This window comes from Temnothorax longispinosus, chromosome 6 (assembly GCF_030848805.1).
Source record: "Temnothorax longispinosus isolate EJ_2023e chromosome 6, Tlon_JGU_v1, whole genome shotgun sequence".
Lineage (NCBI taxonomy): Eukaryota > Metazoa > Arthropoda > Insecta > Hymenoptera > Formicidae > Temnothorax > Temnothorax longispinosus.
In genome coordinates this window covers 15,717,787-15,740,470 of record NC_092363.1, presented here as the reverse complement: position 1 = coordinate 15,740,470, position 22,684 = coordinate 15,717,787, and the positions used below count along the sequence as shown (strand labels likewise).

The 22,684-nt window shown below is 43.7% G+C and overlaps 1 protein-coding gene across 2 annotated transcripts in view; it reads right to left on the bottom strand.

Moving 5' to 3' along the window:
- Nucleotides 1–22,684, bottom strand: part of LOC139815235 (zinc finger protein castor homolog 1) — a 75,731-nt gene that overhangs the window by 30,846 nt on the left and 22,201 nt on the right. For both annotated transcript variants that reach the window (XM_071782012.1, XM_071782013.1), the window contains exons 2-4: nucleotides 15,682–15,749; nucleotides 14,410–14,858; nucleotides 14,013–14,310 (exon numbers count right to left, since the gene is read on the bottom strand). In XM_071782012.1, the coding sequence (XP_071638113.1) occupies nucleotides 14,013–14,310; nucleotides 14,410–14,858; nucleotides 15,682–15,712 (778 nt within the window). In that variant the 5' untranslated portion in view covers nucleotides 15,713–15,749. The remainder of the gene's footprint in view (nucleotides 1–14,012; nucleotides 14,311–14,409; nucleotides 14,859–15,681; nucleotides 15,750–22,684) is intronic.

The window sequence follows — 22,684 nt, the reverse complement described above, 5'->3', positions numbered from 1 at the left end:
TGGGAAGAGGCGGTGAATCCACGGGGATATGCGGTTGGTCTAGAGCAGTAAAAGAGAGAGACCACGGGGGAAGTTTTTTCTTGAGTTCGAAGTCGTGAAATTGAGACGTCTCAATTCTAAAAGCCGCGTAATCGACTGCTGGCAGGTACATCTGCTCTGAAGTATTCTATATATGGGGAAACGCATATATATATATATATATATATATATATATATATATATATATATATATATATATTATATAAAAGTTTGTAATACTACTCGATATCCTATCAAATAGCTTTTGTTTATTAATCAATATTTTTGATAGTTTTTAATAAAATAGATCTTATCATACATATGAAGTATATATCATATTTTTTAACAAGTTTAGTTTATTAAAATTTCTTGAGCCGCGCGCGATAATTATAGACTAATAAGTTGCTTTCCGCAGAAGTAAAATATTATAAAAAAATATAAGATTCTCTAAAAAATATCTAAAAAAATTTAGTTCTTAAAAAATATATGAACCGTTATAAAAAATTAAGTTCTAATCGCGCAAACGACTCGTCGATGATACAGGTAAAGTTTCAGTGGATTTCTACCCTGCGGATATAATCCGCGGACACCAGGTAGATAGACGCGTTTTATTCGCGCAAGTAAGCTTTGAGAATAGATGAGAAATGAGGAAAACGAGAGAGGAGCACGATAGGAGTAGACTTAGATTCGGGAAAGGGCTTAAAGATCCCTTTATTGAAAAAGAAACTCCGGGACCCCCCTGGAACGCCTTTCCCGAAGGTTAGATCGATGACGTCTACTAAAATTATGAAACCCCTTGGATCTCTTTTTTTCAACTTTATTCTTCCTCGTTTTTCGTGGTTGAATCTTTTTTTTACTCTTTCACGCGCTCTCCACCTTTTTTTTCATTAAACGAATGGAGTGTCCTATATCACGATGGATGGTTCGCTTACCATCGACGCGATTTTCGTCAATCGATGAAAAATGACTATCCATCGTAATACGGACTCCCCCGAAGAAACGAAAAATCGATTGTATATTGTGGGAAAATATTTGTCGCGCAATATATATTGGCAACATTTTTAGTTTTCAGATTCGTCGAGGCACGATTTCGATTCCATACCTTTTGAGTATCGTGATTAAATGTAGAATTTTGTGCCTCATATGATTAATAAGGGATTATAATTAATAAAAATGTATAACGCAAAAGGGTCGTCGTAAATAGCGCAAAAAGATTCGACGCTCGTTCCAGTATATTAAATGAATTCTCATCCTTGTGAGGGAGATTTCTGAAGAATCGCATGCATATACGCGGTTCTCTGTATCTCGCTCGCGGCCAAGTCCTTAAATTGACTCGATTTTTAAGGCCCAGTCTGGAGAAGATACCGCACCGCGGGGATCCTATGTTTCTCTTCCTCCGGAGACGTTCTCCCTTTCGTCTTTACTCCAAATCGTCTCACATAACGGCGAGTCATGCTGCATCGATACACAATCGCAGTAAAAAACATGTTACAGCGAGTCATCTTTCTAAGATTCCTCGTTTATAAAACACCGTGCGAAACATAACGTGTTGCGGTACGAGAATGAAAATAAATCTATTACTCGTGAGAAAATCCAGATATTAAAGTTCGTGAAATAAAAGCAAAAGAAATAGAGAAATAGAGAAAAAGAGAGAGAATCAATTATGTAAAAAAAATTCTTTTATAAGACAAATTCATTTAAAAGCGACAAATCCAAGTTATTTGAATTGTGGAATTGAATGTCACTTTTACAAAACAAGTTCCACTCTTCTGATTTCAGAAGTTCGAATTACCATAATGTAATAAAGTTAAATGTATACTTGTCAAAATCTTCGTTTATAGAGATTGAATAACAAACTGGATGAGATTATTCGTATATATACGCTCGGTGTTCAAATTAGAGACGGTGACTGACATTCGACCCTCTAACCTCGGAAGTCGCGTGAAAGAAAAAAAGAAAGAGGAAAGGGGGGGGCAAGACATCGTCTCGTATCCTCGAGCCCATTTTTACGAGATACTTAAGCCTTTAAACGGGTGTATCGCGCTCAGGTCAAATCGGGAAACGGTAGAAAAAAACGCTCTCAGATTTCAAATTTCGCAGGGAAATCGGTTAACCCCCGAAATCGACTGCGACGACTCCGCCAGACGAGGGGGATCGCGCGATTTTTCTCAGGGATTAAATCGAGCGTGACCCCCGGAGAGATCTAGCGTTTTTTTCTCTTTTCTCTTCTTGTCCCTCTTCGAGGAGTCGCGCAGGTACCCGGCCCGCTACCTGCACGCGTCCATCTCGGAAAGCCCGAAAAAAAACGGAAAGAGAAATATCGCAGAAGGGAGAGGGTAAAAATAGCGCGAGAAGAAAAAACGAGAGATTACGCAAGGAACCTCGAGTAGGGAAAGAAATACACGCGCGAAGGGATTCCGCGTGCACCTTTTCCAATTTCGTTTCTATCTCGTCGGCGCCTGCGGACTCTCCGTTCCCTTCCCTTCCCTTCCGCATCCCTTAGCCAGACCGCGAGGGTAAGAAACAGGGGTAAAGGCGAGTTAATAGTCGGTAAAATACCGTTCTCTCCATGACCCGCAGGGGTTAGGCGCGCCTTCGGGGGGTTGCACTCTCTTCTTCTTATTTCATTTCTCTCAACCCCGCGCGAACGGGTAGTTCGCTCTTCGGGGGAGAATCGGAAGGGATACAGCAAAAGGTAGCTGCATTTCCAAAGAGGAAAACCGAAACACGAGGATACTCCTTTCTAAGTAATCGTTGTCGCTGGTTTCCTGCGAAAGCTGCTCTTCCGCCATGGCTGTTCTCGAATTTCCGCGTGAGAACATTAAGAACAGATCAAAGAACGACAGCATCTCAAAGTGTATGTAAGAAAACCGCAAAATTCGAATCGTATAGAGAGAAAAAAGAGAGAGAGAGAGAGAGAAAGAGAAGAGAGAGAGAGAGAGAAAGAAATATAATGAAATAAATAATAAAATAATAATCGATGAAATATTATTCAATCGCGTGATTTTCAATACGATCCTTCCGCGCGCATGATGTACCGCGTTACGTAAATTCGGTATTCCAAACACGAAAGTGAGATTACCGGCAAGCCAAATGGCTTCGGCTTTCTTGTTTCTCGCCAGAATCGAATTTCGAGCGCTTCGTCGTCGTGTAACGAAACACGGGCGCGTTCAGAGCCTCGCGTTACGCGTGCCTAACTACATACGTGGTTAGGCTCGTCGTCCAAGCCGGAATCGTCAACGGAAGTAAGTTGCCGTTCGCAAGGAACGCCTGTCGGGGATTTCAAATCGAGCAACGGACGATTCATCAAGTGGTCAATGTACCTAATCGGGAAGAATTCTGAGAGAAAGCCGAGTTCGCGTGTATCTCCGTGATAAATCGCCGATTCCCTATCGGCTCATCATAATCGCGAACGATATATACCGCGGTGAATGCACTCATGTCATTAGAGAACTCTCAACTGGAAATGTGATCTCGCGCATTCGTCGAGAATAAAAAAATCGACTGGATACGTAAAAAAAAGCAAAACGAGATCTAACAAAACTGATGAATCAACTTTTCGGGGAATAGTCGAGGTGATGATTTATTGTGCACAACGGATAGATATTTTCAGATTTATCATGAACCGTCTCGTAACATAAATAACAATTGATGCACGCCATTCTCCTGATATTTCATCACAACTGCCTCTCTATTTCTGCCTGAGAGCAAGAATCTCAGGTGGGCACAACCGGGTGTAACGTTTCCAAATTTTAATATTTAACGTCTCGAGGCGAGCAGATCGGGGGATCTGCATGGTTCGGTCGCGAGATAAAGAACGCAGGGCCCCGCGGTGTCCATTTTTAACACCTAACAGAAGTCGAGATGCCCAGTCGTGATTAGCCTTCTCCCCAGGGCCAATGGGCCCGGGCATTATCCGGTGAGAAATTGGCGGCCGTTCGTTTCTTTGTTCCAAGCGATTTTTTATTGACTCAAATTCCGGAAAAAAAGGAAGAAAAAGGAGGGAACGGGAGGCGAGGGTGGTTGCACATCGGGTATCGGGAGATGGTTTAGAGTCCCGCGGTGCTACGTGTGGGAGGCAACTAAGTGGATAAACGAGAAAGAAAAGAGTGATGATGGAAAAAGAGATCAGGAGAAAGGAAGAAGGAGAGAAATGTTGAGATAGAAAGGAAAGAGGAATAAGCGCGGGGGCAGGAGTCCACACCGGGGGGAGTGAGTGAGGGGTGAGGGGCCTGAGGGAAGAGAGACGCAGGAAGGGGAGGAAGAAAAAAGGGCCAGGGAACAACTGGCCGCGGCCGAACGCCAGAGCTGCGCTCATTTTTTCTCGTGGCCGAACCCGAAAACCCTTTTATGCCCACCCAAGATTAATTATCCTCCATACTCGAAAAATGAAACTGGCCGCGAACAAAGGAACGCCGCGCGCGCTACTCGGCGGTCCTCACGCGCACGGTCAGCCTCCGTCGTCGTTCGATCGCTGTTCGTTCGCGCCTGATTCGACGAAGAGTCCAATAAGATAATTCTCGAGTAATTCTCCATACATGAGAAACAGACATGAAGTACTTAGCAAAGATTCACAACCGAAATCTAATAATTAAATGTTCGCTAGATGTGAGCCTCTAAAGTTTAAATAATATCAAATGCAACCTACATTTTAAAGATATATATAGAATTTAAAAAAATTAGCTATAATAATATACATATATATATCTGAAATATAACTGTACCAATCGATCCGCAAAGGTGCGCTTTGTCACGCACACGATAATCGAACGGTCAGCGGAGAATTATCATGACAATAAAAAGAAAATGACACTCCAGCATATTCCGCAATTTTCTATAATGGAGCGAGCTCGAGACTCGCACATCGACAAGGGAACAAGAGGTTGGGCGAGCTCGAGAGGGGAAGCAGAGGGGAAACGGGGCAGAATCTCGTTAGACTGAAAAAATTCCACGGCACAGATTTGAATATCGCATAATGTCGAATTAATGCCGGAAATTCGACTCGACGGGGCCCCTCCCGACGCGCGGTAATGGGGCCCTCTGAAATTTCGTAGCGACCCCCATAAAGCGATTTCGCGTATGGAAAACGTGTCGAGGCAATGAGCCCTTCTCCCCACCACTGACCGACCGTCTGTGCTGCCAGCGGGGCCTTACGATGTAGAAACCCTAATAATTCCCTGACAGTGGCCTTTAGTCTCGCCGTTTTTGCTCATGCTCTGAGTTTACGATTTTCTCTCTCGTTTGGACGGATGAGATGAGAAGGAAATATCTTCTCTGATTGTCCAACACATATGCAAATCAGCCAGAATTAATCGCTATAGCCTGATGGTATCGTGATGCATCGCTGCTCCGTTGCTTGATTGCGTGCATCTTTATGAAATAACGCATTTTATTTTTACGTTGTACATTCACTTCAATATCCCTTGACGCTAATTTCAAAAACGTTGAGAAGCTAAGATAAATGAGCATAAGGAATAATTCCACTTATGTTACGTGAAAATAATTTCTAATTTTTATTCGCATTCAGAGTTCGGTGAGTTGGTCCCTCTCTGTCTTTTTCTGGAGCAACCGAGGGCCATAGCGGGGAGAGAAGGGAGTACCCCACGCGTTCCTCTTATTTTACCCGAGGTCGGGTCTCATCGCGCGTCCTTTCTTTTTGCTTGACATAATTTAAAATTTATGAGTTCGAGAATCGGTTATACGCGAGGCCATTCTCTCCTTTTCATTCTTTCACTCTCTTATTCTTCATGAATCCCATCTTCTTCACCTTCTTGATCGCGAGACCCCGTTTTCTGACCGACATGATTCCTAAACAGAATTTAAATATTAAAATTAGACAACTATTTTTAACGCCTTCTGCAACAAGCTTTTTTTTTCTCATGTTACGCGCATTAGAACATTCCCTGCGAGCGATGTTTTCATAAAGCACGCAGGTTTAAGAATGCTCCGCTGACGTTCTTCACTGTATTACACTGTATTTAAACGAGGAATACTCTTGTTGAGTAAGAATCGCAACGTTCCTCCTTGTCGACATAAAGTAGGACACGTCGCATATAATTGGTACTACGTCCGTCATATTTAACCGGGGTGTCTTTAATGGTTTCTCGCTTCCGACCCCTTTCGCAACTTACTCTCTTCTAATGTATTTAACAGGGGTGGAGGGGATGCACAACCTCGCGGAAAATCTATAGTCTTTGGGACTAACGAAACCAAGAATGGAAAGAAAAGACAAAACGAAAACAAAAGAATGATAGAAAGAGAAAGAAAGAGAGAAAAAAAATAGAAGTTCATTAAGACCGCCAATGCCACGGGCACCGTATTAGGTTGAACAAACTGGTTTTCGCGGGTCTTTTCTCTCGCCTGCATCATCCGGCGCATCAGGCTCAGATAAAAGGCTCCTGAGATTCGGCATGGCCCTTAACCCTTTATTTGGCAATGTCGCCCCGGAGCAACGTGATTTCTCTTTAAGCCCTTCATAAGAGTCGGCAATATTTCGTTCGCTACATTTACGTATTTATCTGATGTCCATCGCGAAGAAAATTTTTTTATATTTTATCATGCTTTATTATTGATTGCGTATTATGGAAAAGAATAAAATAATTACATGATCTATATATCAAAAGAGTTTACCTTAGATTTAAAGAGATTTAGCCAAGTAAGGAGAGTAATTAGATTGAAGTATAATAGAAACATTCGACGATTCGAAGCTATTAAGGAAATAACGCAATGACTATGTTGAACGGAGAGACATTGATTTAAATATAAACGAACCAACTATTCAATCTCGTTCTTCGTCGCAGATCGATTCTAAAGTCGACTTGTGGGCCATTAATTTGGCAATTGATTGCAATAAATATTTGGCAAAAGCACAACAAACTTTTGCACAACTGCCAAAAAAATATCTATCGATGATGAGCGAATCGACTGACGAAAACAAATAAAGAGAAAAAAGAAGAAAAGAGAATTATGTATTTTCGAGAATGCATATCAAAATAAATCTTAAATGCAGGGCAACGCTGATTGCGTTTCTTTCTTGGACTGTACCGGCCATGTGTTTTCGGGTATCCGCACTCCCACGAGATAATCTGCTCTTATTTTCTCGTTTGTCCGTCACAGTCTTTTCACGAGCGGAACTCCTCTCAAGATACTCCGAAATCAAAGCAGTATCCGACGCGAAGGGTGCGAAGGGTTATCGACACCCTCGTATCCTCGAGCATTCTCGTTACGGTTTTCTCACCAACGAATGCACTTTACCTCCACTTCTTTTATATAGCGTTTACGATTCGTTGCGTGGATAATTAAGATCAATTTGAATTCGTGTTTAATATGTACGGTCAGAAATAATTAATAAGCATTTTTAATTGTCGCAAATAAAATTAATTTGAGAGTTCGTGAAACCAGTTGGAGAAATAATGTGGCCAACACCACGTAGTTGGTCATAAAAAGAAAGAAGACGACAACCACGACGACGACGACGACGACGACAACGACAACAGCAACGACGAAGGAGATCCTCCTCGGCTAGGAATGCCTCCTGATGGATTGGTCATCCGTGATTAATTTGACAAGCTGACTTTCTGGTTTTCGGAGACTGACAAGGGGCCCACGGGGCCTCAGCGCCCGTGAAGCCTAATGGGCCTTCTCGGCCACGATGCACCTCTGTCTTTTTATCTTTCTCTCTCTCTCTCTCTCTCTCTCTTTCTCTTTTGGCTTTCCCTATCTCAGCGCACACATCGACGAAACTGAAGGTGGGAGCGTTTGAAAAATTAATCAAGCCCACGGAGTCTCCATGGAAATGCTAATGGAAAGTCGTCTTTTTCATTCGATTATTGACACCGCGAGTGAAAAGAACAAAGAAGTGCCGCGGACAAAGAGGGAAATAGGAATCTTCTCTCGTCATTCACGAAATAATAATTTCGATATATGAATCAATAATTTCAGAGAGATCTAGAGAAAAAACAAATTGCGCATAAGGTTAATAATTTACAGTATCATTTATTGCTGACGCCTCATCATTTGCAAATTTGCATATTTTAATGTAATTCTTGTAAATATGTAATAAATTAAATTAAATTTATTATTTTAAAAATTAGAATGCCAAATAAAATGTTCTTTGCAATTAATTTGGAAAATATATAAATTTCTTAGCGATAATTAATCATATTCATCATATCATATATGATAAAAATTAGCGCAATTAATATTTCTTTTTCATAAAAATATCTGAATTAAGTAAAGGATATTTAAATATCGCAGACTCATAAAAGGAAAGCGATTTTCACAAATACGGAGTTTCTCTCATGTTCGGATATAACGGTGGCTAATCTCGGGGATACGCGCGCGCGAAACCGGTACTCATAAAGATAAAATTATCGAGGATACAGTGAGACGACGAAGTGCCTGTGGGATCCCAATCCATTGATTCGACGAGAACTACTTGTCGCCGGCGTTGCGTCGGCGAGGATGGCACAAAGAAAGACGGCCGTAAAACTCGCACCTCGCCGGCACGACGTGAGTAGATGCACAGAGAAATAAAGTAATAAAGCGATCGATGCACTTACACCGTGATATTCCTTGCGCCAGGTCGTGCAATCGAGGAAAGTAACATTTTGAGAAAGACGACACACTATCCTAATGCTGTTAACCGCGAAAATTTATCAAGCAATATTTATGTAGCAATATTGCAATTGTGATAAATAATTTACTAAATACAATATCATACTTACAACACACAAAGCTAAACAAAACATCGTACCATTCTATCATGAAATATTGTTATGAAATATTTTGTGCAATGTTGAGATGTATATTATGTCTCTTTTAATATAAAATTAAAGTAAAATGTAAAATGTAAAATTTAACAGCCTGACTATGTACTGTATAGTTTTGTTCACTTTTTTGTTCGGTCATATATCTTGAAATAGAATCACTTAACAATTCTATGTTATTTATGATTGGAAATCTAGATAATTCCTTTATTACAGACCAAAGATAAGAGAATGATAATTAAGATACCGTTGAAAAGCGTAATGTCGTACGGTGTTTGTCGTCGGTTTATTCAGAGTGTCTATAAGAAAGAAAGAGGAACGCACTCGAGATAGTTACGCGTTAAACAGTAATGGCACAAGAAGAAGAAGAAGCGAGTTCCGGGTTGACAGTCGTTGGACGAGGACGACAAACGCGGGACCGGGAAACGGCGAGAGATCGACGTAGAGCTGGAATTAAACAAATAATCTTCGGCGAGTCGGGGAATCCGTTAAGGCACGAAAGTACGGCCGGTAAAAGGAACCTATTGAATTCTAAATTTAAACGAATGTCCAAGTGTCAGCGAGCTGACGGGCAAAATAAACAAGATGCCGCAAGGAGTAGAGGAAAAAGAGTAAGGAGAACGCTCGCGGAGAATGAACGAGAATGGGAAAGGATCTCGTAGATGTACAATATCCAAATCTAATCTTTTTCTGTTCGATATCGGTATCAGTTACGTAAAAGAATATAAAATTGCAAATTTACATTCTCAATTTTACGATCCGAGATGATTTCGCAAAAACGTCCAGCCTTGTGAATAATAACTGCTTATAATCGGCGGTTTAACTTGATTACCGTTCTATGCTTTCCTACTCGTCGATGCCTCCGTGTTAAAGTTCATCGATACGTCAATTTATAATCGCGGAGAAAAATTCTGAATCTTCGCAAATAATCGACTCATGACGCAGACAAGCTCGTTAACGATTCCAATCGCGATGGTGTCGATGGTTATAAAAAAAGAGGTTCGAGAAGTACATAGAATCGTCGCGAACGCAGGCTACTGCAAGGACTGTACCGAGTCCAACGTCAATAGAATTTCACCGTCCCCCTCTTGCCACTGCTCTCTGACTCAGAACTTAATTGGAGAACAAAAAAGCTGAGGAGATCCAATTGACCCGGAAGCGGACATCAACGCGACGCGGACTACGACAATAGTTGTACGAATGGTAGTGGAAAAATGCGAGCCTTTAAGAAAATTGACCATAAATGGAGAAGACGAAAATTCAAGCGGCCGTCGCTCGTTTTCTTATGCAAATGATATCTGCATTCCAGTGCTCTCGCGAAACGTTAATCTAACTTTTATCCTTTAATGTCGCGAAAAAATTTTAGCCGAGGAAAATACCAGTCATGAAATATATCCGAGAAGAACGAGAGTGCGGAAAAAAAAGGAAAAGGAGAAAAGAGAGAAAGACGCGATCGAGCGAGAGACGAGGTATCGACGACGGATATGATGATGATGAAAAACGAGGCACTTTCGAGGATCGATAGAGAAAACGCGCGCGGCTCGTTGCGAAGCCACGCGAAGAGGGAAAGATAAAGAGAGGTGGAGGATGAGAATAGGCCCCCGCGGGGTTTCAGGGGGACTCGTCGCCGTGACAGCACGTGTGTAGCAGAAGCGAACTCGGGGCCCCAGTTCAGTCCATGGCTCGTAAAGCCTTTCATAAAAGCTTTCATAAAACGTTTCACGATCTCGTCGCACCGACGGAATTCAGCGACGATCAACGTCTCGCAAGATTCGTTGGTCTTTCTCTACACCTTCTTCTTCTACTTTTCGCGACAGGAAATATTCTCGGCCGAGTGCGAGATATGTGTTTCGCGTATAATCGTGAATATCTAATAAAATAGAAAATTGTAAGAAACATTATATCTGCGGTGTAAATCATTTAGAAAGTCTAAGAATAAAAATAAAGTTTAAGATGACAACTAACGTAACCTGTTTTCTTAGTTCTAGTACCATTTTCTTTTTCTTACAATTTTTTCGTTTTCTACTTGCATAAATTTCATCGAGAAACATCACAATTCTCGATTCAACGACTGGCCGACCACCTGAGATCCTTAACGCCTCTCGTCAACCAAGAAGGGGGCTCTTTGTCCGCTTTCAAGGAGGAAGCTCCGATTTCGATCTCGCAACGATTCGTCCTCGGGGACCATCGTACCTAACTCATACGTGCCCGAGTGAGGTACGGAGACATAAAAGCTCGTAACCAGGCTGATCCAGACTCCCCCCCGCCGATCCCCTCTCCTTAATACCATCGATTCGCCGTTCCTTTCCTCGCTACCAACGTCTCGAATTAAACCCGGCCAGTAGATACGACAGATTCGTTGAATAGTAGTCGAGTTAGCTAGCTTTTTGAATCTGACGTCTCTTAACGAAGGATTCGCAGCGGTCGTTTCTTTTCCCGACGAAGTATGACAAAAAGGTTCGCTTTTCGAAACGGAAACTTTTCGTCAAAGAGTTTTTTTTTAAGAGATTTGTAGCATGTACAATAGAGATTTAGAAACAACTGAAGAGTTTCGGGCTCTAGAATCCTTTCTCTTTCTTCTTAGCCAGACACACATGTGTATCCTCTCTCAAGTAGATAATAATCCGCTATAACGTCGATTACTTTTTAAAGCCTCGCTAAATTGGATGGCGATCTATACGTATATAGAGAGAAAGAAACAGTCCTGTCGATCGGTCGGGCCAAGCCGATTTCGAGAACGAAGTGGATTTTCTCGCCCGACGGGTGGCATTCGATGATCATTCTTCCGACTCGGCGTTGCGGACGGATATCGTTAAAAAACGTAATCGAGCCGGGGGAATCATGTGCTATCAGTTAATGAATCTGGTCCCGTGCGACGGAACGACGCCTGGAGGCCCCGGAGAGGAGGCCTGTCTCTCGAAAGTCTCCGCGGGCCCTGACAATGGCGAAGCGTCCGACGAATTTCGAAAAGGACAAAAATAAAAAATGATCCTGCGTGCTCGCGCTCACGCTCGCGAGAGAGGAAGCGGACGGAGAAAGAGGAAAGACTTTTTCTCTTTCTCTCTTTCTTTCTATCCGCTCCTTCCAGCGTCTGCTGCGTGCCTGCCCGTTGTCCGTCCGACTGTCCGTCTTCTCTTTTCATCCTTACTGCCTTTTATCCGGGTAGAATGATTAATGGGTTCACGGAGGCACCGCGGTATCTCCCTCTGCACCCTTCATCGGACCCTACCCTTCGATCCTTCCGAAGTATATCCGTCTGTCTCTCTTCCACTCGCGCGCATAGGCGAGTTTTCTACTTTTCTTCGCACCAGATTATCGCTCCCCCGCTCACTCAGCACGGCGATTGTATGACAGTGGTATACACCTTTTCTGTGCCCTCGGTGTATCGCATTAATATCGCGGCGCCAAGAAATGGAGCGATTAACTGGACGGAAAGTATGGCAGAGGATTAATCCAGTTGACTCGTAACAAAAAATCTCGTGTAAAAACGTAGGATATATAGGTCGCGAGCATAACTTTTAACTTGTATGGAGAAAAGAAATAACGCGATCCATATAATCACGTCAGGGGTGTTCTCAGACATTAAATATATTTATGAGATATTATATATTTTTTTTAATATTTTCAGAAACAAATACGCAGCATATTAGTTTGTCAGATTGTCAAGGCGAGACTCGCGAGACGAATGACGTTCGTCTCAGAAGTATCGTCCTTCCCTTTTTTGTCGTTGTCTAACGTGTCATTGCTAAGATGACACGTTACCGCATTAAGTTCTTTTATATGATAAATTACACGAGATTTTTTCTGTATCAATCGCGATGATTACATAATGTCGTAAAATGCTCCGGCTTTTGTTCCTCGTCACCTGCACGTAGGTGGCGATCAGTTGGAAGACGCGGTAGTGAGAACGGATGAAAACTTCACTTCGACCTTTGTTCTTACATATAAGATTGTAACAAATTTTATATTACTTTAATAATATCAGATATCATATCAAGATTATTTGGAAATGTCTACGAGTGTGTTGGATTCATTGAGAATCATATATTCATACATTGTTATAGCTGTCGCAAAAAAAATCCCAGGATCAAGATAGATAAATTAATTTGTAAGTCTATCAGCATTCTGTGTGTAAACATTCCGTCCTTCATTCATATTCCAATCAAGGTTCCGGGATACGCATGTCAAAAATTATTTTCGTAGAGCAAATAATTCGCGTCGAAGGTGCCGAGAGAGGAAAGAGCACGTGAGTTAAACCGACTTGAGAATTCCGGACCGCAGGGAATTCTCGAGAGCGTCAACCCACGCTGGTCGCCGCGCGCAACGGGAAACGATGACGCTGGCTGATCTCGAAGGCATCCATCGATCGCGGGTCGGGCGGTCGACGCTTAGCGCACAGTCGGGACCGACCGACTTTATGAGTTATAAGTCGGCCATCTTGCGAGAGCCATCACATATTCACGTGCGCACATATGCGATGCACCGGCAATATGTAAGTGCCACATTCTGTTCTGGTGCACGTACAGTCCCGGCCGAAAGCCGCCGGCTCTCTATACGAGTCCCCATCCTCGCACGAACACACATATCGCGAGAAGTGCATTCGTTTATCGCGATGCCGCGGCTGACGTAACCGCCACTGCTCGGCAGAGGCCTCTAATTCACGTTGTATCGAACGATGATCGCGGCTACCAGCGCGGCGATCAGCAAATCCAACAAATCATCAAGAAATACCTACATACAAAAAACGCCTACGTTTGTCGTAAATATTAATCTATTTCGTTCTTTCCTCGGGGCGAATTCAACGTAATTCGGTCTATCAAAAAACGCGACGACAGCGTTGAAATTTCGTCGATCGATAACTCTTGCGGCAAGTGAGGCACGGAATTGATACTCGGCCAAATTCGATCGCGAATGTCGACCAGTTGCGGCCAACGATTAATCCTACGCCAACCCTGAATTTGATGCCAATCTATGTATTCTGATCTATCTAACAACTTCGTCAAATGGCAATGCGGGCGATTGTAACAATGCCGACAATGGTTTTAATAGGCATTTAAAATCATAACGTTGATTTTAATTTCGAGAATGGCAATGGTACTTGAAATAATTGTTACAAGATAAAAAAAATTACCCCGTTACCATATGTACCTACCGGTAGGGAATTTTACGGATTATTGATTTATTCGATTGAACATAAATCGCCGAATTTTTTGGAAGATCACTTACCTTGAGCTAGCTGGCCAACGTTCGGGTTGAGGAAAGTGGGCGGCAGTTGCCTGCTGACCGATTTTGCCAATTCACCTCCCGCCAGCCCGTAGATCGCTAAAAGTTCTTGCATTGTCGATTCCGCGTACTCTCTCATGATGCCCTCGAAGGGCTTCCGCTCTTCGATCTCGACTTCGCCGTCGACGTCGTTGCCCCGCTCATCTTCGAATTGGGTGTCCTGATCGTCCAAGCGAGACGATTCCGCATCCAGGACGCCGCTCCCACTTCTTTCCGATGAATCGGAGTTTGGACTCCTCGCCTGAATACCGTAGATATTCGGGAACAAATCGAGAACATCTCGTGTTAAGTAAATGAAATAAAAATTAAAGATCAGTAATCAGTTGATCGTAAAACTTACCTCTGTACCGGGGGAGTAAAACTTCTGCGACCTTAGCTGCTCGAGGATAAACTTATGCCTGAGAGAGTCCGCGCTATCGTCGTCGGCTTCGGAGGACGGCGGCCTAGTGGTAACCGAGAGATCCATTGGACTGGCCTCGTTATTGTTTAGTCTTTGCTTCGATCTCTCGTCGGCCGGCAGCAGCATCGTTTTCCTCTCGTACTCGAGGATCTCGCTGGAACTCTCCTCTACGACCTCCGGTTCATCGTCGTCTCTCTCGGATTCGTCGGACACCTCCGCCATCCGGCTGCTTATGGGCTTGAAATTTTTTCGCTTGTTCCGCGGCTTGCTCTGGATGCTGCTGGTGATCTGCAACTGGGCCTGGGCCTCGTACTGGGAGTCGCTGTCCTGATCGGTGGCGCCCCGTCGGGTCGTCGCGTAGTTGTAGACCGAGTCGGAAAGCATCTCCGCTGATGAAAGATGAAATTCACTCGATCGTTGTCTTGTTTGGATAAATCGCTATAATCCTATCGTTCCATTTCTCAACCGACGCTAATGGCATGCGCGCAAGAACGAAGCGAGACCGATCTCAAGCTGTTTTTCGTCTCATTTTTACATCCTCGTCAGTCTCTCAAATAACTTAGGAATGTCAAGTGAGAATAAAGACAATCTGGATGACCAATGTATCTCGGTATTTGCATTGCGAAGGTAGAGGCGACAATAGTCACTAATTCCGCGTAACAAATGCCGCGGCGCGGGGTTTCAAGGCGATGCCGCGTAGCGCGTCCCTCGTTTCTCATATCGCAGTTAATAGATATCAACTTTTAGCGTCAATTACAATCCTGCGAACTCGGACGCTAAGCACATTGCACGCTTCTTCTCAGAACGTCGGCGATGCGGCGTATGCGCGATAGTTTCATAAAATTAATGCAGCAATTCGTGAACCCGTGACGCGGCTGCTTGGCTGCTTTCACTTATTGTTAGATGTACCGAAACGATCGCTTTGTGATTCACGTAGGACGATTTCTTAGCGCGAATGCGGAGAGAATCGTCGATTGTAATAATATAATGACATAGTAAGAGATTCTCTCTTGTGACTCGAACGTTTTATAAATAAGCATATACATTCGTAAGTTTAGCAATCTAAACTATTATTAAAGTCACTAAAAATTCTGATGCTTTGACAAAATTTTTTAAAACGTCTCGTAGTAAATTTTAAATATTATCATTAGATATTTCGCGTAGAACAAATTTCTAACATTTAATAATCAACTCTGACTGAAAGTATCTTACCAGGGCCATACGGGCTGGTTACGGCGGACATCTCGAACCTCACGAACCAGCCGGCTCCTCACCGCATCCTGGAACAAAACGCAAAATACTTAATATTCAATTCGAACTTCGGCCGGCCTGATGCGCGGTTATCCTTCCCACGTGTTCCGCTGAAACGGAACACGTGAGAATGACCTGCGAGGAGTGGTACTGCTTTCTGATGCGCAGGACGCGTAGATATCATACTTTTGAACAAAAGGGAATTACCTCGGTAAGAATAGATTTCGATTCATTGCGAGATAATCTCCGTCTGCAATGCGTGCAGTGATCAACCTAGTCTCGAATGAAGTCCACGGTTTGTTCCTCGATAATACGCTCGCCGATGATGTTTCTGAGTCCGTACTGAGCTCAAGGAAGGAGGGAACGATGTAAGAGAATCGCGAAAACGAGGCGAAAACAAAGGCACGTCACCGTAACAAAAGCTACGGTGATATACGAGCGCTGGTGTTGGTCTCGCGCTGCTAGTTTCGAGCGACCGACCGGCCTGGCGCGATAACGCGCGAGTGCACGACAATTCGTTTCTCGGTTATTGGAATGCAGACCTTTAAGCCCATTACATGCTGTCGTGTCGCACGGCGGCAAACGGTACGCTCGCGCTGAAGGAGAGAGATAAAGAAAGAAAGAGAGAGCGAATGCGCGATAGGAGAGGAGACGGCCGACGAAGCGAAAAAAAAATGAGAAATGAGAAAGAAACAATAAAAGAGGACGTGGAGCGCAGGCGGCGCGCGGCGTGATAAGCACATTAACGTCCGACCAATCGAAAGGGTTTATCTCAGAAGGGTTATACTCGCACTAACTGTCATTTCATGGCCTTACGGCTCTCGGGTTTGGCTCTCGCGCAATGAGAAACGGCGGAATGGAATTTCAATCCGTCGGAAAATGACTTCTTACCCGCTTCTACTGGCGTACCCGCCGCCGCCGCCGTTCGTTGCGCGATCGCCTACGTCGCACACGTATGGCCGTTTGCCTTTTTTGGCGTGAGGGTTTGACCCCGGCGCGATGTCGGACCGCATCCTTCAGGAACCCGTCGCGAGATGAGTATTAGCCATTGGATAGCTCGCTCATCGCGCGGTTCGTCTTTTATTAATGTCGCGTTTAATCGTTGTCGCTCACGCGGAAAGAACAGCGTGTCCTGACGACGGAATTTCTTATTTAAACGCGAATCGTTAAAATGCATCCTGCATGCGGATTCTTAACGATATTTAAACTTGGCGATCGTACGCGATAAGACACGTCGCGAACTTGCAGCTCCGATGATAATTGCCGATCACGACGGACTAATGAGCCGAGTCGTAAATAATTAACCTTTAAATAGAGAAACCATCCCAGGGCCATCGAATCGCCGCGGATCGGCGACACGCGCCGTAATTCCAACCTGTCGTACCGATCACGGTTGATGTACGAGGGCTTTCTATTGCCTCCTCGATCAAGGCGCAAATTGTGTTGCGCGTTGCTCGCACGACAGACCGCTATTCAGACCGGTAACCAACCGGTCCTCGAAAGATCAATCCGCTACCCCGAGTTTGCTACCGTGTCGACTGACGCTTGTCTGCAATGTCAATGAGAAAATCATCTCGAAAGACATACGTATCCGTTCGCAAAACGGACTTTGAATCTTGATAAATCGTTATCGTTGCACGAATACGTATAACTTCTCAACAGAATCGCCGAATGATAAAGTAGAAAATAATAACACCGCCGTTCTCTATTTCATTCTTTCCTTATTCTGTAATCGTCATTTTAGTTTCAACATCGATAGAACAAAAGTACACACGAATTACCAGCATGCAACAGAATTCCATCGCAATGTATTCCTAGCCATTGTTACTTCCACCTCGCGCCTCGGCATATCGGCTCATCGACGGATCTACAGATTTAAGCAGAAAGATCTGTGCGAATAATCGCAAGTATCGCAAGTAGGGTTGGTCGAAGTCGAGCGCGCCCTCCGATTGGCGCGAGCGCGTTAGGCGTAGCCGCGAGAATATACGCGCTGCCGGCCGTCGACGAGCGGGGATGCGCAGCGTGTACGATCGGACGATATGTCCGAGCGCCCGCGAGGAAGGAGCGCGAGCGAGCTCCTTTTTTCGCCAGCTATACAGAAGGGATAATTAACATCTGTTACAGTACCTATAGCGCGCGGGCCGCCCCGTTTTACCCCACCATGTAGCTCACGGGGCGGACCTTGAATACATTATCACCCTCTCTGTACGTGCAAGCTGCACTCACGCACGCAGACATGTGCACACGTGCACCGAAATCGTCGAATCGCAGTGTTCGCGATCGACCGTGAACGAAAACTTTTATCACCGCTCTCCTCTCGTCTCTGCATAACATTCTCGTCGGGGGATCAAACGATCTTTCCGTCACGAGTCGCGAATTGAATTTTACGCGAGTTTATTCTCGCCACTCCTTCCTTCTAATCCGATCCAGCTCAAACGAGAAATCCGTCTTATTCGAGTAAGACCTGTAAAGTATCAATAGATTTTATTTTAAATAAAAACTGGCAGGCAAAAAACAATTTCTGAAAATCCCTTGTTCTCCCGATTCCATTGTTCCCTGCTCGACTTCGCGTACAACAAGAAGATCGCCTATGGTCTCGATGGATTTTTAAAATTCCTAAATCGTGGCCTAAATACTCGAGATACCAGATCTGAAGTTACCAAAAGTCGACCGAAAGAGACTAAAGACGGTGACGCGCCATTCCAGGAAATCTTCGAATTCTATTCTGTCTTCTTTCCTTAGCGTGATGAGCGCGGTCGTCGGTAAGTAAATTGGAATAAAAAGTGTTGCAAGAATAGTGGCGAGAAGCGCGCTTATTAAACGCCTGTTAAATTACGAACTTGCAAAACAACGTTCGACAAATTGCCTTGTGAACTCCCGGCGATTGGCATAATGCATATTGAGAAGCCGTGTTTCACGTAATTGCAGAAATGCTTGCAAACCGCTTACTAATGAGAACGCGTCACGCATCGGTGATGCTCGTGCATGAATCTAAACCAGCGATCGACTCAAAGAAAAAGAAACTATGGAATGCGGGCACCTCACGATAATTAAGACACTTACAGTCATTACAGTTCCGTAGTGTGTGGATGCGGTTTAGGGAGTTTGTGTCTTTCTTTCAAATTGTGCACATCTGTAGCACATTTGCGTTAGGGAAACAATCAAAATTGTTAAAATATAAAAAATTTTAATGCAATATTAGACATTCTACGCAATTTTAGTTTAATTCTAGTGATTAATTTTGTATATATATTTAGGAAACAAAGGGTTTAAGATCGATCAGTTACGTATCTAAATCTATATGAAGAAGATGCATCGAATGGGATAAGATGAGCTGGGACGGGTTGAGACGGGATAAAATTGTACGAGACAGCGGCTGGGGTCCGCGTGAGAGCGGGCTACCACTCGACATAGCTCGACGCTGATGCCGATGCCAGAAGGAGGAAACAAAAAAGTCGGCGACGTAACGCGTTCGTTCGTCAAACACTCGAACGTAACGTTGCCAGGCCCCGGCGCGGCGGGCTGGAGGGGCCTCGCGGCTTCTGGAGTGCCTGCTGCGGAATACCAGGAGATTATTCAAATTCGCCACTGACGGCTTAAAATGTATATTAATCGTCTATCTCATGCTGAGACGAACGACCGGAAACCGAGTCGCTGCTCGCCGCCGAATAATACCAACACGACTTATATCGAATCGCTCGTCTCCAAATACATTGCGACGAGTGTTAGATCCAGGTGCTCGGGACGTGTTTCTCGAGCGACGACGCGAAATATCGGAGTCGCGTAGTCGCATTGATATGTCACCTAATACTCGAAACGTCACTGAGATATATAATTGCATATTGTTATACAGCAACTCGACAAATATCGAAACCAGTCTATTATTATTATATCGATATATTATATTAAACATAACATGAAGTTGATTAAATAATTATAATTTTGCTAAAACCTGGCTATAATTATCCAAAGGATAAGATCTTATTACTCATTTAAATTTCTAGAACTTTATTTCGATATTCAATAATTATTCAAAAGTCTTCCATTAAAACTTTTACTTAGCAAAAGTCAACATCCCGCGAGCTCTCAAGAGAGTGATAAAGCACGGGCTTCTCGCGCAGCTTATATTTTTTTAATACTTTTCCGTTGTATAAGGATTACTGTAGAACTACTTCTGCACTCTTTCGCACGTGTGGCACTCTACCTTGCTCCCGGACTGAGAAGCCGAGAAAGGAAGTATAGAGAGAGAACGGGTTAGAGAGAGGGCGAGTGTGTTCATAAGATATGGTGTGAAACACGAGAGGACCGAGATTAAAGAATGAAAAACATAGAATTCTGAGAACTGGTTGAAGTCATAATATTCGTAATTTCAAGCCGCGCCTTATGGCGGCCGCGTCTTCTGCGTCGTTGAAATTAATGCGAGCGGAAATAAAATTCCTGCCCCCGTCGTCGCCTCGCCGCCATCGCCGCCGCGCCCTTCATTCTCGGTCTTGCTCCAAGCCTCGCCGTCCACGGCCGCGAGACAAGTGGATGGCGTTTAATGGTCGAGCATCATGTAAATAAATTCGGCCCTCGTCGCCGGACGGAAGGATGTTTGCTTCTAATATTTGGACTTCGCGCCGCGTCGAAAGAATCGACGTGGAGTGGCGGCGAGACGCTCGGTCTCTCGCGCGTTTCGCCAACGATGTTTGGCCTATACGAGGATTGCGCCACCACAAAGACCATCTCACTACAAAGATCATCTTTAGATCAAATGCGTAATAGATGGTTCCGTTTCTGTGCCTCCTAGAATTCCTTCCCAGAAGAGAACCGCGGGAAGCGATATCGAGTGGCGAAATTACGACAGCCGACCGGGCGCGGCCGCGGGAGCCGTGCGCGAAGAGCCGGGCGAGAGGAGATCGCGAGAGGGTATGCTCCATTTACGAGGATTAAGATAAAGCGCGACGTTGTCTTTCTCTCTCGGCTGTCTTCGTACTGTTTTCCCGTTCATCGGCACCTCGTTCCGCCCAGCTCTCCGCGTCCGCGTCGTGTAAAACACGCTTCGGTCGTGCCTGTGTGTGCTTTGCGCGCGCGCTGTTAAAAATAGAGCACGCAACGACTCACTAATCTGGTTAGGGCTACTTAGCGTAACTCCGACTATTTAGACCTGGATACGGTTACGGTAGTTAAGCCGCCATCGGCTCTAAGTAGAACCGGCGCGGTGACGGCGGGGACTTTTGGACCTTTAAAAGGAGAGGCCTCGTCAGCCGCGCTAAACCGTCTTAATAGGCGCGAGCAAGCTCAAACGTGCGATTTTACGCCGGTTTCCCTCGTTTCATTCTTTTCTTTCTCTCATATTTATCGCTTTTTTCAAGGTTCGTAAACGTAACAAAAACGATATAATTGCAAAAAAAATATTTGAAAAATCGTACTGAGAATATAAATTGGCTGACCATGATTTACTTTTAATTCATGAACTTATTGAGATATTAAAATCTCTTTGAATATATCTTGTCAGCTCTTGTAAGTACAGTACTTACAATCCTTGATAAATAAAATGAGGCCGGTTGTATTCAGCTTTGCGATTATTCATCCTCCATCATTGGACAGTCCGTTGCAAATTCCTCTGATAATTTTATTAAGATGCTAGAGTGTAGTTCGAATCTTAATTTAAATCTCAATAAAGCGCACATAGAATGTCGATGGAATTAAATTTGCTAATGGGCTTTTCTCGCTGTTGCTGCTGCATATCCAAGCAGTAGACGACTTAATGGTGAATCTTCTTCTTTCGCTGGAATAACGTCGGAGTCATTTCGTCGGCTTAATCGTCATGAACTTACCGCCAGAGTTCTATCTCCGGAAAGTTTTAAGGCTAATTAACGAGTGAATGCCGAGTAATTAATCGATGGATGTCGACTCATACGTGAAACGCGACGAAACAGCATATTAAAAACACATATATTTTTCGCGAAAAATTTTCAAACTTTTAAAGCTATATTTCCCAAATAAAGTAAAAGTCTTGTCTAGATTCTTTTTCTAAAAAAAAAAAAAAAAATACAAAATGTAAAAAGTATATTGTATCGATAATTTGCAATGTATACAATGTTAGTATCTAATGTATACAATGTTAGATATATCTGCCTGATATATCAAGTATTAAATGTTGATGCATAACACTAATTACATAAATTTATATCGAAATCAACAATACCGTTTTATTTATATGAAAGCTATACAATTCGGAATCTGTTTGGTACGCACGTGCGCGAATACGTGTGATCCCCTCTTGGATCGTTCTGAAAACGAGATTTCGAAAATCCGTTATTTAAATAAGGCAGGAGGGACGCGACCGGCAATGGCTTGAGCGATTTTATAAAATTAATAGTAAAGGGTAGGCCGCACTCGCTATTATGCGCGTATGCAAATACGGACATAAGGGTTGGCGGAGAGGTGGGGTCCGCCATGCAGAAGAAGGAGGATATCACGGGGGGAAAGGAGAAACAGGGAAGAGGGGGGAGGGGCTGTCGTGCAGGCTGCAAGGCATTAAAACTTCCGAGATTTATAGCAGCCTGGACTGGCCTCGCTCGATTCGGGGTGGCTTCCACTAAAAAGGGGGCCATATTGCTGGTAACGAGTAACGAAGGGGCAGTGGCGTTACAGGGATATGTGGTACTCTTATTCGCGATTTTTAATAAAACAGTCTTAAAAATGGCGACATATGATTTATCTTTCTATTATCATACGAGGTTAATCATTGGTATTTTAAATAATCGCGAGAGAGGTGTTTATTTCAAGACAAAACGTCCATAGTTTTACGCATATTGGCATCGTAAGTAATTCAATGAAATGGTGAAGATGATAGTATGAATAAAAGACTTCGCAAACTTTTATATTCGCTAAATGATACTTGGTCCCTTATAATTATCCGCTCCACAATCGCTGCTTTCGGAATTGTTTTTACGCGTCGTGAAAACGAGAAAACGTT